General features: G+C 52.4%; 1 protein-coding gene across 2 annotated transcripts in view; it reads left to right on the top strand.

The window, feature by feature from the left end:
- The window catches only part of B4GALNT3 (beta-1,4-N-acetyl-galactosaminyltransferase 3), a 138,965-nt gene that overhangs the window by 79,887 nt on the left and 45,599 nt on the right, over positions 1–13,479 (top strand). For both annotated transcript variants that reach the window (XM_023256641.2, XM_011283761.4), the window contains exons 4-14: positions 2,491–2,586; positions 3,092–3,182; positions 3,563–3,663; positions 4,208–4,275; positions 5,901–5,979; positions 6,106–6,172; positions 8,059–8,202; positions 9,010–9,119; positions 10,068–10,168; positions 10,456–10,517; positions 11,186–11,981. In XM_023256641.2, coding sequence (XP_023112409.2) covers positions 2,491–2,586; positions 3,092–3,182; positions 3,563–3,663; positions 4,208–4,275; positions 5,901–5,979; positions 6,106–6,172; positions 8,059–8,202; positions 9,010–9,119; positions 10,068–10,168; positions 10,456–10,517; positions 11,186–11,981 — 1,715 coding nt within the window. The remainder of the gene's footprint in view (positions 1–2,490; positions 2,587–3,091; positions 3,183–3,562; positions 3,664–4,207; positions 4,276–5,900; positions 5,980–6,105; positions 6,173–8,058; positions 8,203–9,009; positions 9,120–10,067; positions 10,169–10,455; positions 10,518–11,185; positions 11,982–13,479) is intronic.

Here is a 13,479-nt window from a genome sequence, read left to right as displayed (position 1 = left end):
TGAGGTTCTGTTCTGGAGCCTTTTGGGAGCTTTCTGAGGTTTGAAGCACTGGAGTGACATGATCAGATCTGTGCTCTAGAAAGACAGTCATGCAGGCAGTGTGCAGAATCAGAGGGAGAGAAGCTTCCATCCCATTAGGAGGCTCTGCTGCAGGCCTGGCAAGCCCAGTGAGGCCTGGCAGAGGCAGTGTTGTGGGAACGGAAGACAGCAGACGTGTCTGTGGGAGGGCCCAGCAGGCTGGCCTTACCCTCCTGCATCCATACCCCCAGACGCCCTCCCCGCTTCCACAGGGCTAACTGCTGTGTGTTTGGGGGGAGTCAGTTTACCTCGTGTGGCCTCAATATTCTCACCTCTAAAACAAGAAGGTTCCAACAAATATTTTCTTCAACTGCTTGTAACTGGAAGTTCTGAATCCGTCATTAGCTGTGGACACACTGTGGTGATCGAGGGTAACCAGTGTCCTTCCCTGGGCCTAAGCCCCTGCTGGACAGTGGAGAGAGTGGGCAAAGGGCGGTGCTGATGAGCTGGAGTCCCTCATCCCTGCCAGATACAAAGTCTCCAAAACTCGGAGAGACACAAATCCTGGTGGGGTTGCCAGGTTGGGCCCGGGGAGAAAGATGGTGCCCACTGGTCCCTCAGAGGCCCCCACCTACAGCCTGAGAGTGGGTGAAGCAGGGCTTGAGGGCTGCCTTCATGCCGAGTGAGGGCCTAGACCTCAGGGAGAGGTCCAGTCCTCTTCCTACACCCCCACCTGCCCCACCTTCCATTGCCTGCAGCATCCCAGGCTACTTTGCTGTACTGCAAGCCAAGGCCCTGGGGGAGGGTGGCGGTGGCCAGCCCAAATCCTTCCTTTTCCCCTCCTTCCCTCCTTCCCCTGCCCAATCCCCCTGTGGCCTCTGGCCCCTGGCTGAGCACAACAGATTACTCTGGTGGCATGCCCTCCCTCTGCAGTTTGCTGTGGGTCTGAACACGCTGCCCTGAAAGTCTCCCAGGGAGGGGCCGAGAGGAGGTCATTGGTAGGAGACAACTGAGTCTTATAAACTGGACTTAAGGAATTTCCCCAGAAGTAGCACAATGTCCTCATTCTTTCCTTCCAAGAAGCCTTAACCCGCCCCCCACCTACCCAGCCCACATTCTCTCTCCCACCCATCCCAGCCCCCCACTCCTATTCCCCGGAGTGATGGCTGCTTCCCAAGGCCCTGCACTCCTAGCTTTGACCAGGCCAGTGTGCCCGGGAAGGGCCAGGCTGCTGACCGGACAGGGAGCTCTCTTGGGTCCCTTCTGGGTCTGGCTGTGGGGTAGCGTTTCCTCAGAGCCCGCACCTCAGATCTTTGGCATTGGCATGCAGGAGTTCTCCCCCCACCATCCCTCCCTCCAGATCGCTTGCCGAAGACCATGTGCCACTTCCTTTTATCTGGCTTCCAGTCTGGGTGTCCCTTCCTCCTCTGTTTTCCTAAGGGCAGCTCAGATTTTGATATCTGATGGGCCACAGTGGGGAGGGAAGGGCAGGGCCTGTTTGTGTAGAGTAATTGAGGCCCCACCTCCCACAACCTGGAGATTAAGCTCTGGGGGAGGGGGAGGAGAAAATTGCTGAGATGGGGTAATCTGAAACTCTTTGTCAGGATAAATTGGGACATGATCCCCATGCTTCCCCTCCCCACTCAAACTCCCAGCCCTTCTTCTACCCACTCAGAGCACTGGCTCTAAGGCCCTCTCTTCTGAAGGGGGCCCTCTGCTGCTGGCCTCCAGGCCCAATCTCTACCCCTCCACCGATGCCACTGCCAAGGAGGAGAGAGCATACATCCTCTGCTCCTACCTTTCCAGGGCTGCCCAGGTCCGGGCACCCGGGTAGTTATGCCAGGAGAGGCTGGGCAGGGCGAGAGGCTTCCAGCTCCTGAGGGAGCAGTTGGAGGCAGAGGCGTCCTGCCGGATGGGGCCCCCAAAGACCTCCTGCAGCGTTTTCCCAGCTGCTTCCCCACAAGGGGAGCCAGAAGCGTGAAGACTACTGGGTAGATAAGGTTTCACCGGCAGACAGCTGTGGAGCTTACTATTAGGCAGAAGGGAAAGGGGAGGGGAGGAGAGCAAGTCTTTAGCTGAAACCCCAGCTTGGCGCCTCCTTCCAGTTCTTTCTGTCATCTATGCCTTTCTGTCATGGCTATTACTCCCCCTTGCCTGGGGAATGCAAACCAGCCCCCTTCCTGCATGGAAAGAGCTGGGACTGTGTGTGTGTGTGTGTGTGTGTGTGTGTGTGTGTGTGGCCACAAGCATGGCCAGAAAAACAGACCCAGGCCTCAGGGCTAGGCAATGGGGATGGAGGTTCGAGAAAGAAGCTGCAGGGTCGAGGATGGGATGGAACTGAAATGGACCGTGACCTTCAGTAGTGAGAGGAAAACAGGCTGGGGCTGTGGTGGCTAGTGCCTCCTCAAGCTGCAAAGCCGGACGGGTTTGGGGGTGCTCACACTCACCCACTTGCTTCTCTGCCCCATACAGTTCCAGGGCCGCGCCAACCTGCATGTGTTTGAAGACTGGTGTGGCAGTTCTATTCAGCAGCTCAGGAGGAACCTTCACTTCCCACTGTACCCCCACGTGAGTGTTTGCTGGATGTGCCTCTTTTCCCTCCCTCCACACCCTTCTCCTCTCCCCTCCCTCTGCCCCACTTCTGTCTCTCATCTCCCCCTACCTTCTGTCTCCATCTTTCCTGGCTTCTTTTCTGGTTCACTTTCTTTCCTTTATATCTTGGGTCCTCTTTTCTCCTGTCCAGTTATTACCCTTGCTCTCATCCCACAGATTCCTTTGATTTCTGTCTGCCATCTTCTGCATCTTTTCAGCTTTAGGCTCTCGTTATGGCTGTGATGTGGTTTAGCCAGAGCTACCGCATACAGTTGGGCTGGTTGTACACTGTACAAGGTCACATGCTCAAAGAAGCAAGTAGGAGTGGAAATCTTGCCTATACTCTACTCACCAAGTCACACTCCAGTCCCTCCTGTCTCCTTCCCTTCTGGTCTTCCCACCAGCCCTGAGTGGCCCGATTTCTTCAGTTTCCTCTTCTCTCATCTAAGTAACAGTCCCCCCCCCCCCTTTCTTGGTATAGATTCGCACAACCCTGAGGAAGCTGGCCGTGTCCCCCAAATGGACCAACTATGGCCTTCGCATCTTTGGCTACCTGCACCCCTTCACCGATGGTGAGGCCAGCCCCAAAGTCCCCTCCTCCTGCTCCCTGCCCCAGGTTCTTTATGGTACCCAGAGAACATAAGTCTGTAGCTGAGAAGTAAGTCCACACTAGGCTGCCTGGACCCTGTTAGTCTATCACTGGGGAGAGGGGGGGAATTTAGTCCCCATGAGGTATCATCCAGTTGCCACTTGTCTCCCTAATTTGCAGAGTCTGGAATAGCTTGTCTCTCCCTGTGAGTCTTCTCCATCCTCATGGGGTCTCCTAGGATGAGGAACCCCCACTTCAAGTCCCCTGAAGAGAATGTAATCGCTAAGACATAAAATAGGCTTTCAGGCCTTTATGCCAATGCCCTTCTTGCTCTCATCTGGAACTCTCTCCCCCACTGCCCAGGGAAGATCCAGTTTGCCATTGCTGCAGATGACAACGCAGAGTTCTGGCTCAGCCGTGATGACCAGGTGTCAGGCCTTCAGCTGCTGGCCAGTGTGGGCAAGGTAGGGTCAGCCCAGCCCCAGAGCTCTCCCATTGGGCCCAGGAGCCAGGTCATGGAAGAGACACCTGCCTGCATCAGGAAACCCTCATTACCATTAGTCTTTCTGGTGTGACAGCCAGGGAAGAAGGTGTGGGAAGGAAGCCTCTTCCCTCTCACCGCTGCCCCATTTTACAAAGGGATAAACTGAGGTGTAAACTGGGGAGGAGTAAGGAGTTAGTCTGGGGCCACAGAAAGTCCTCAGGAAGATTCATCTCTGGGCAGGGACTAGGCCACCCCCTGCTGGGTTCCAGCATCCTTAGCATGGTGACAAGGAGGCACACCTGGGGCCTGATTGCTCTGGACCCTCTAGGAAGGGTGGAAGTGCTTTTGCCCGTGTCATCTGTCACTTCCCTTACCTCTCCTGTTTTCTCTCCCCTCGCCCCCCTTCTTTCCTCTCCTGTCTACTTTCTCCCCATTCCTTCCTTGTCTCTTCACTCACTGCCTCCCTTTCTTCATATTTTTTGTCTTCTTCCTTCCTTCTCTTTCCACTCTCCCCACACCTCTAGACTGGAAAAGAGTGGACTGCCCCTGGAGAGTTTGGGAAATTTCGGAGTCAAATTTCCAAGCCAGTGAGGTGAGTAGGGAGTCTCATGACGTTCCTGTGAGCAGGAGAAAAAAAACCCAGCCTACCTCAAGCGCTGAGGCCAAATCAGAGTCAAGGAGCCCAGTCACCCCCTCCCACTATCCAGCCTTCCTTATTCCAGAGTTCAGTGTGCCCAGGCACTCCTGCGTTCTGATAGATGAAGTCTTTGACTGAGAAGCCGTTTGGTCCATCCTTCCTCATTTTACAGATGGGGAAACTGAAGCTCTGAGAGGGGTGTCACTTAATGAAAGTCACACAGCTATCTAGTGACACTCAGGACTAGAAAACAAAATAGGTCTCTCTTCTCCCAGTCTTTGACCTTCCCATTTGCTCCATCCCTGGGAACGTCTGCAGCGGTACAGCCTGGACACCGGCTGCTCTGCCTGTTCTGCAGAAAGTTCCTCGTCACAGTGATCCCTTGGTAGACTGGAGGGAAACAAGGCCTTTCCCAGCCGTAGTGGCTGGAATTGCTTTAACATGCCGGCAGGGGGACTTAGCCCAACTTCACAGTGCCACCTGGTGGCCTGCCCACACAGGCGAGAACACGTATGGGCTTGATGGTGATAATAGCGAGGCTGGTAACAGTAAGACAGTCTAGCTTGCCAAGAGCGCTTGCTATGTGCCAGTCTCTGTGGTGAGCACTTTACATGTAACTGAGTGAAGCAGCTAGCGTCATGGACCCCAAAGCAAGACTGCCTGGGTCCAAATCCCAGCTCCACCACTTACCACCTCAGTGACTTTTGGCAATTACCCAACATTTCTGTGCCTCAGTGTTCTCATCTGTAAACAAGAATTAAGCGAGTTAGTAACATGAAGCACTTAGAACGTGTCTAGCACACAGTATCAACTCTATTATTACAGATGGCCAGACCTACGTTTGTTCAACTTTACGATGTTGCAGAAGTGATATGTGTTCAGTGGACACGGTACTACAGATTTTGAATTTGGGTCTTTATTCGGGCTAGTGATACAGGGCACAGCAGTGTCTTGTGATGCTGGGCAGTGGCTGTGAGCCCCAGCTCCCAGTCAGCCATGTGTTCGCAGGGTCAACAACAAATACACGCATAACCTGAACCCTTACAGCAATGCTGTTTTTTACTTCCATTCAGTAACTTACATGGGATATTCAACACTTCATTATAAATAGGCTTTGTGTCAGATGATCTTGCCCAACTGTAGGCTAATGCAAGTGTTCTGAGTGTGTTCAAGGTGGGCTATATTGTTCGGTAGGTTAGGTGTATTAAATTCATTTTTGACTTCCAATATTTTCAACTTACAATGGGTTTATTAGGATGTAACCCTATCATAAGTTGAGGGAGATGTCTATGTCCTTTGATTCTCATGATTATCCTGTGAAGTATGTACTGTTATTACCGCCATCTTAGAGAAGAGAAAAGTAAGGTCACACTGTGGGTAAGCAGTAGCGTGGGGACTCCAGGCCAGCATTAAAAGCAAAGCTCCTGGGATTCTGTGAACAAAGAGAAGACAAGGAGAAGATATGGGGGGGGGGGGGGAGCAAGGTAGGAGCTGGTGTTGGTACGGCAGAAGAGTGGGTCAGAGGGGTGACAACACGGCCCGAGAAGATAGCCTTTTGTTTCTCTGCTCTCTCCTGCCAGCCTGGCAGCCTCCCAGAGGTACTACTTCGAGGTGCTGCACAAGCAGAATGACGAGGGCACCGATCACGTGGAAGTCGCGGTGAGGGCTCTGCCGCTCCTGCCCTCCTAGCTCAGCTCTGAGCCACTCCTCGCCCCTTGTCCCTTGAACCCTTTCCGAAATCCAGCTACCTCCAGCCCTCTGCATCTGCCCTCTCTCCTCTTCCAGTGGCGACGGAATGACCCTGGAGCCAAGTTCAGCATTATTGACTCCCCTTCCCTGTCCCTCTTCACAAGTGAGTAGGCTCTGCTCCTCGCCTGGACACAGAGGCGAGCTGGCACCAACACGTGGGGCTCAGTCCACAGGGGGCTTCGGTCAGGGGAGGGGTGCAGACTAAAGCTCAAGATGCTTGGAATGTGGGTGTGAAGGGGGCTCAGAACAAGGAACAGAGCTTAAAGGGACCCTAAGGTCAGAGGTCCTTAACTCTCAGGGGTCAGGGACTCTGAGAACCTGCTGGAAGCTCGCTGCGACCTCACGCCAGAAAAATGCCCTTACCCATCCATGCACAATATTTTGTGTATGATTTCAAGGGCATCCAGAGACCATGAGGCTCACTCCAGATGAGAAACCTCTGAGACAGTTTCCTATTTCACAGATGAGGGAACCATGGTTCTTTGCAAAGCCATGACCAGAGCTAAAGAAACTTTCTCACCTGCTTTAAATTCACAGTAAATGAACTCTTCAGTTGTACTGTGAATTGTGCATGATTTCCTCAGCAAGACTCCTATCTGCAGCCCCCACTGAGAAATCACTGGGCCTGGGTGTAGGAAGAGCAGGCAGGGCCAGAACCCTAAGGGGAGAAGGACAAGCCAAGTGCTGGGAGGAGACTGGGAAGGCAGTGGGAAGTGTGTGAGAGAGAAGGAGGGCAGGATGGGGACAGGCCGGGGAGGCCTGGGTTCCCAGACGGTGATGGGCGGGGGAGGGGAGGCAGTATGGAATGGGCAAGGCAGGTGGGAGGAGGTTGCTGGTGAGTAAAGCAGGAGGCCACAAGGTCAAGGCAGAGGGGCAGGTTGTGAGCTGCTGAATTGGTGCAAGAGGAAGAAGGGAGAGCTAGAATCCATAGATGCAATGTGAAATGAGAAGAAAGAGGCCCATACCAAAGTTTAGGGGAGAAACTAGTGAGATGAGCCGGAGGCACCCAGCCTTGGGTACAGAAGGAGAGCTCTATCTGGGGCTGTAGACAAATGAGTCCAGGAGGCAGGGAGCAAGGACAAGTAACCCGTCCCCAGGGCAGTGAGAAAAGGGAAGGAGGAAGCCTGGCCTACTTGGAGATGAGAATACCAGGAGGATGGACCGCCTGGGTGGCTCAGTCGTTTAAGCGTCCGACTCTTGGTTTCGGCTCAGGTCGTGATCTCATGGTTTTGTGAGTTCAAGCCCCTAGTCGGGCTCTGTGCTGACAGCATGGAACCTCTTTGGGATTGTCTCTCTCTCCCTCATTTTCTGCCCCTCCTGTGTGTATTCTCTGTCTGTCTCTTTCTCTCAAAATTAAAACAAAAGAGAGAAAATACCAGGAGATGATGAGCGAGCTGTGCAGAATGCCCGGGGCGGGGGTGGGGGGGCGCCCTGCCCGTGGGGGGCATGGCTGACCTGTCTGCGGCAGGGACGACATAGCCTACATTCAAATTCAGCTTTGCCACTTAATCAGTTGTGTGATCTCTGGCAAATGCTTTAGATTCTCTTTCCCAAAGTTCTTTGTCTATAAAATAGGAATAATTAAGAAGTACATAGGTCTTATGGTGCTTATAAAGATTGAATGGTTTGATATTTATGAGATGCTTAGAACGGTGCCTGTTTTGTTCTTTAGTAAATGCTATAGATGCATTTGTTAAATAAATGAGGCATACTTATAGTGACAAATTTCCAGCAGAAAGCTGTCTTTTTCCCATATACACTGTGGTATGTGCTAGCCATGGGGCTGGTGGGGTGGCTCTAAGGGAGATCAGTAGCTGAACCCACAACTTGTGAGGGAGCAGGGCTAACAAGGGAGAGGGATCGCGCACACCCCATACTATCCCTGGGGGATACAGAAGCCTGCACTCAGCCCCTCAGAGGGGCAGGGGCCTGGCTTTGGTTTGCCCCAGGACTCACAGCTGCTTTCTGTTCTTTTCTCCCTGGGCCCAGACGAGACAGTCCTAAGGATGGATGACGTGGGCCACATCCCTCAGACAGCAGCCAGCCATGTAGGGTCCCCAGACTCTCTTCCTAGAGATGAGCAGCCCCTTGCAGACATGCTGCGACCGGACCCTCGGGACACCCTCTATCGAGGTAAGGCCTCAGCCGCATTCTTGTCATCCAGTCTGGGGATGGTACTCTGCCAGGTTTAGTGGGAGGCAACTTGGGAGACTTGTCACTTCTAGCACAGTATCCCAAAAGTCAAAGAGTCATTTTTTCCCCTTATGTAGTGTAAAATATAACATGGGTACAGAGAAGCACAAAAAATATATATGTACAATTTTATAATTATACAAATCATTATAGAACCGACATTGTGTAACCACCTCCCAGGACAGGAAATAGAACCAGAGCCCAGAAATCCCCTGTGCATACCTCCACAATTCCATACGTCATAGTTTCTTAGGGGATCACAACTCTTTGAATCCAGTGAGAGAAATCTGTTCCCACCGAGGTGCTGGAGTTGTCAACTCTTGGGAGAATTTACATTTTTAAAGATGACCAAGTCCCATAACAACTGGGAGGAAATTCAGTTATTGGCACTACACTAGGGTGAGACTTTGTGGCCTCTTGGATGTTTCTAAACCTTTAGTGAGGTTAGCCCAGTACAGCAGTCCCAGTACTGTGCTGTACCTTGAACCAGGGACCGTGTCTGAATCCTTGGCCTCCAAGGTGCTCCTTGAATGCACCCACCCCAGAAAGTGGTGCCAGCCTTGGTTTGGCAACCTCAGCTGATGGACGTGGTCTCTGCCCACTGCTGCCACGAGCAAATACAAAAAGGTGTTTTCTCAGAGCAGAGGCCTTCGGCCCTCCTCCTCAGCCGAGTGCCTTCCTGGCTCTAAGCCAGCTCATTCCAGGCTCCCGTCCCCACCCTCACCCCTCTTCCCTTACTGTCCTCAGTGCCTCTGATTCCCAAGGCTCATCTCCGCCATGTCCTGCCTGATTGTCCCTACAAACCCAGCTACCTGGTGGATGGGCTCCCCCTGCAGCGCTACCAGGGACTCCGCTTTGTAAGTCTTGGGGCTGGCCAGTGGGGGCAGGATCCAGAGGGCTTGCTGCCTGTGGCTGAGATGGAGGGGTGCCGGGGCTGACTCTTCCTCCTCCCTATGCCACATAGCAGCAGACGGGATGTCCTCACAGGTCCCTGGGCTGGGAGCGCTTGCGTTCCCGGTTGCCTCTCTCACCCACAGGACCACCCTGTAAGGCTCTGCCTTGGGAAGCCCCCACACCAACTCGGCAACAGTGATGATGACATGAGGTGGGGTGGCCCGATGCTTCCTGTATTCTCTGCTCCTTGGGCCATACAGTCCTGCCCGGGTCTGACCTACTGGGCTATGAGCCAGCAGTAGTTAATAAACTCATAGACAAGGCACTGGGGGGAAAGTGAACTGTGGATGGGAGGTTAGCTCTAGAGAGCCTGTAGCCCTAGTAGAAACTGTAGAGGCAGAATGCACACTACTTATCCAGATCTAGAGATGATTAGAAGTCCTCCCCAAGGTCAGAGAATGGGTGGGGTTGAACTGAGATGTTTGTGGGTGACATTGCCTTAAGCTATTTAAGAGGGCCGAAAGCAATGGAATGAATGACAAAAGGGGACTGTGGGACGTTGCAGGTAAAGGTTAGAGGTTGTAGGAGAGGATAAGATGGCAGAAGGAGGAGAGGATGGTCCTGGCTGTAGCTGGGGAGAAGGAGCTGAGATAGGAGATGAGGTATGTGTGCGCCAGGAAGCTTGAATCGGGGCTTATGCTTGGTCCAGAGAGCCCAGGAGAGGAGGCCTAAAGAGTGGAATGGAATCCCGGTCTGCATAACAAATTCAGAGCTCAGAGCAGCCCGGCTTCCCCTCGCCAGTCCCTAGGAGCCCTAGGTGGTCCTGGCCAGGGGCAGGCTTAACCCTGGTTAGCTGATTTCTTACCAGGATCCTGGGCTCTTACTCCTGCTGCTTCTTTCTCTGCCTCCAGGTTCATCTGTCCTTCGTTTATCCCAATGACTACACCCGCTTGAGCCACATGGAGACCCACAATAAATGCTTCTACCAGGAAAACTCATACTACCAGGACAGGTGAGTGACACTGAATGGAGTAAGGAAATGACCTTATGGATGGGTTCTGCAAAAGCCAGTAGAGCTTCATGGACCAGAGGGGACACAAATGTTCTTCCAGGCCAAGGAGACTTGGCCCTTCCTGGGCACGCCACACACTCACACACACACACACTCTCTTGCCCAGCCTCCTTCCTGTACCCTAGTCCCCGGCATGACTCCATATTGCTGTGGGGGCTTCAGGCAGAGCCTCACTCACGAGCCTGCAGGGCACCGGGGGCCAGTCTACCTCTGCCTTCCTCCTACAGGTTCAGCTTTCAGGAGTACATCAAGATGGACCAGCCTGAGAAGCAGAAGCCGGAGCAGCCAGGTACAGAGTGACAGCTGAGGCTTCCAGGTCAGGTCGGGAGGGGTGACCATGGTCTGTTTCTAGGGGAAGTTCAGACCATGCCAGCCCTGCCCCTGAGGAGCTTAAAATCCAAACCACACAGCCCCTCCTCCAACCCAAAGGAGTAGAGAGTGGTACTCCTACCTTCTCCATACCGGTAGAAAATGACACTGTTTTTAACAGCATGCTGCGGTCAGCTGGAGGAGATTTAGAGCCCTGGAGGAGATTCCTTGGACTGCTTGAGGGCATCGCTGTCCCTGGCACCTCACTGGAGAAGTCTGCTATAGAGAAGCACTGTCTCTCTGTGGCCCTCCTTCCTGAGGGATTAGGGCACGCCCAGGGCCATTTGTTGGGTCCTACAAGTGTCAGGCACCTGCTAGGCACTTTGTGTATTTTATGTCACTCCATCTTCATAACAACCCTATGGAAGATGGGCTATTATTCCCTTTACACGAAGGAAGAAATGAGTTAGTTGAGGTTAGTAACTCACCCCAGGTCACACAATAAATAAGTGAGTGAATAGCAGAGCCCAGATGCCGTCCCCATCTGAAACTCCTTGGTGTGTTATACAGATGATCAATAGCTATCTTGTATCTAGTTTGGGAAAGGTTAGCAACTCCAATGTGAGGAATGGTTGTTATTAACGACAGGTTTCAAGGAAGGCCTTCTAGAAGAATCCCAATATGGAGAAGCAGTGGAGGAGACCCTTGACTCCAATGACCAGAATGCCAGGATGCCAGAGGGAAAACCAGTGCCCACCTTTACCCCTGGGCAGGATGTCACTGACTACCACCTCCGAAGCCTGCGGAAACTCCTGGCTCAGCTCTGGGAGGGTCCACTGACACCCTTTTCCAAGAGGAACTCCACAGCTCCCTTCCCTATGAGGACCAGTGATGTCCCAGTCCAGCCCCCAGAGAAGCAGGGGAGAAGACCCAGCCCTGGGCCCAGCCAAGATACCCCTCCCTCTGAGAAGTGGCCTCCGGGGCATCTGGCAGGAAACCTGCCTCAAGTCAAGGGGCCCAGGCCCACTGGTGACAGCCCCAGGAAGACGCTAGGGCAATCCCAGTGGCTGAATCAAGTTGAGACATACATTGCAGAGCAGAGAAGGGGGGACAGGATGGAGCTTCCAGCCCCCAGGAGGGGTTGGCCCGGGGAGGGAGAGGTGGTGGTAGCTGCAGGCCAGGAAGGACAGGCGGAGGGAGAAGACGAGGGGGAGGAAGAGGAAGAGGAAGAGGATGTGAGTGAGGTGTTCGAATACATGCCCATGTTTGACCCCGTGGTAAGCTGGGACCAGACCTTCAGTGCTCGGAACCTGGACTTCCAAGCCCTGCGGACTGACTGGATCGATCTGAACTGTAACACATCTGGCAACTTGCTGCTTCCAGAGCAGGAGGCTCTCGAGGTCACACGCGTCTTCCTGAAGAAGCTCAACCAGAGGAGCCGGGGGTAAGGTAAAGGGCTCTTCTGGGACCGGGGCTGGGGCTCGCGCAGCCAGCTGGCCTGGGGGCAGGGACCTGGGGGCTGTAGCACGGTCCTCTGCGGCAGGCTCCATGGAAGATCAAGCACCTGGGACCCCCCGTCCCTGAGAATGAGGTGTACCCATCAGGTCTTTGTCCCACCATCAGGCAAAACTGAGGCTAAAAGAGACAAGACCCCAGGTATGGGCTACAAGGGCTAGGGCAGCAAGCATGGCCTTACTTCTTTGTTTGTTCATTCGTTCATTTCACCAATCAGCATTCTTTTAATTGAGATAGAATTCACGTACTATTTAATGTACCGTTTTACAGTGTAGTTTTAGAGTGTACAATTTGGTGGTTTTTAGGTATGTTCATAATGCTATGCAACCATCACCAGTATGATTCCTATCATTTTCATCCCTTGTAAAAGACACTCTGTACCTGTTAGCATGACTTCCGTTTCTCCCTCCTCTCAGTCCCTGGCAACCACTACTCAACTCTCTTCTGCTACAGATTTACCTATAATAGTCATTTCATGTAAATGGAACTGTGTAATATGTGGCCTTTTGTTTCTGGTGTCTTGCACTTAGCTTATTCATATTGTAGAATGTATTGAGTACTTCATTCTTTTGTACAGCTGCATAATATTCTGCTGCGTGACTATGCCATGGATTGTGTGTCCATTTGTCAGTTGATTGACATTTGGGTTGCTTCCACTGTGGGACTATTATGAATACATTGGTGGGCAAATTTTTGTGTCAGCATGTTTTCAGTTCTCTTGGGGATATACCTAGGAGTAGAACTGCTGACTTGTACAGTAGCTCTGTTTAACATTTTGAGAAACTGCCAATCTCTTTTCCAAATCAGCTGCACCATTTTTCATTCCCATCAGTGGTTTCAATTTCTCTACATCTTTGTCAACGCTTGTTATCTTCCTTTCTTTAAAATAGCCATTCAGGTGGGGGGCGCCTGGGTAGCTCAGTCGGTTGAGTCACCGACTCTTGATCTTGGCTCATGTGTTGGTCTCACGGTTTGTGGGATTGAGCCACGCATTAGGCTTTGCCATTCTCTCTCTCTCTCTCTCTCCCTCTCTGTCCCTCCCCTGCTTGTGTGCTCTGTCTCTCTCAAAATAAATAAATAGGGGCGACTGTGTGGCTCAGTCGGTTAAGTATCCAACTTTGGCCCAGGTCATAATCTCACAGCTTGTGAGTTTGAGCCCCGCCTCAGGCTCTATGCTGACAGCTCAGAGCCTGTAGCCTGATTTGGATTCTGTGTCTCCGTCTCTCTCTGCCCCTCCCCTGCTCACTCTCTCTCTCACTCTCTTTCAAAACTAAACATTTTAATTAAGAAATTAATTCATTAACAATCCTAAAGTGTGTGAAATGATATCGCTTTATGGTTTGGATTTGCATTTCCCTAGTGACTAATGATATTGAGCCAACCAATCAACATTTATCTGATAATCCATGTGTCTTATGTACTCTGAG

Source organism: Felis catus, chromosome B4 (assembly GCF_018350175.1).
Source record: "Felis catus isolate Fca126 chromosome B4, F.catus_Fca126_mat1.0, whole genome shotgun sequence".
In the NCBI taxonomy this organism is placed as follows: Eukaryota; Metazoa; Chordata; class Mammalia; order Carnivora; family Felidae; genus Felis; species Felis catus.
Note: the sequence above shows the minus strand (reverse complement) of the source record. Positions and strands in the feature narration are given on the sequence as shown.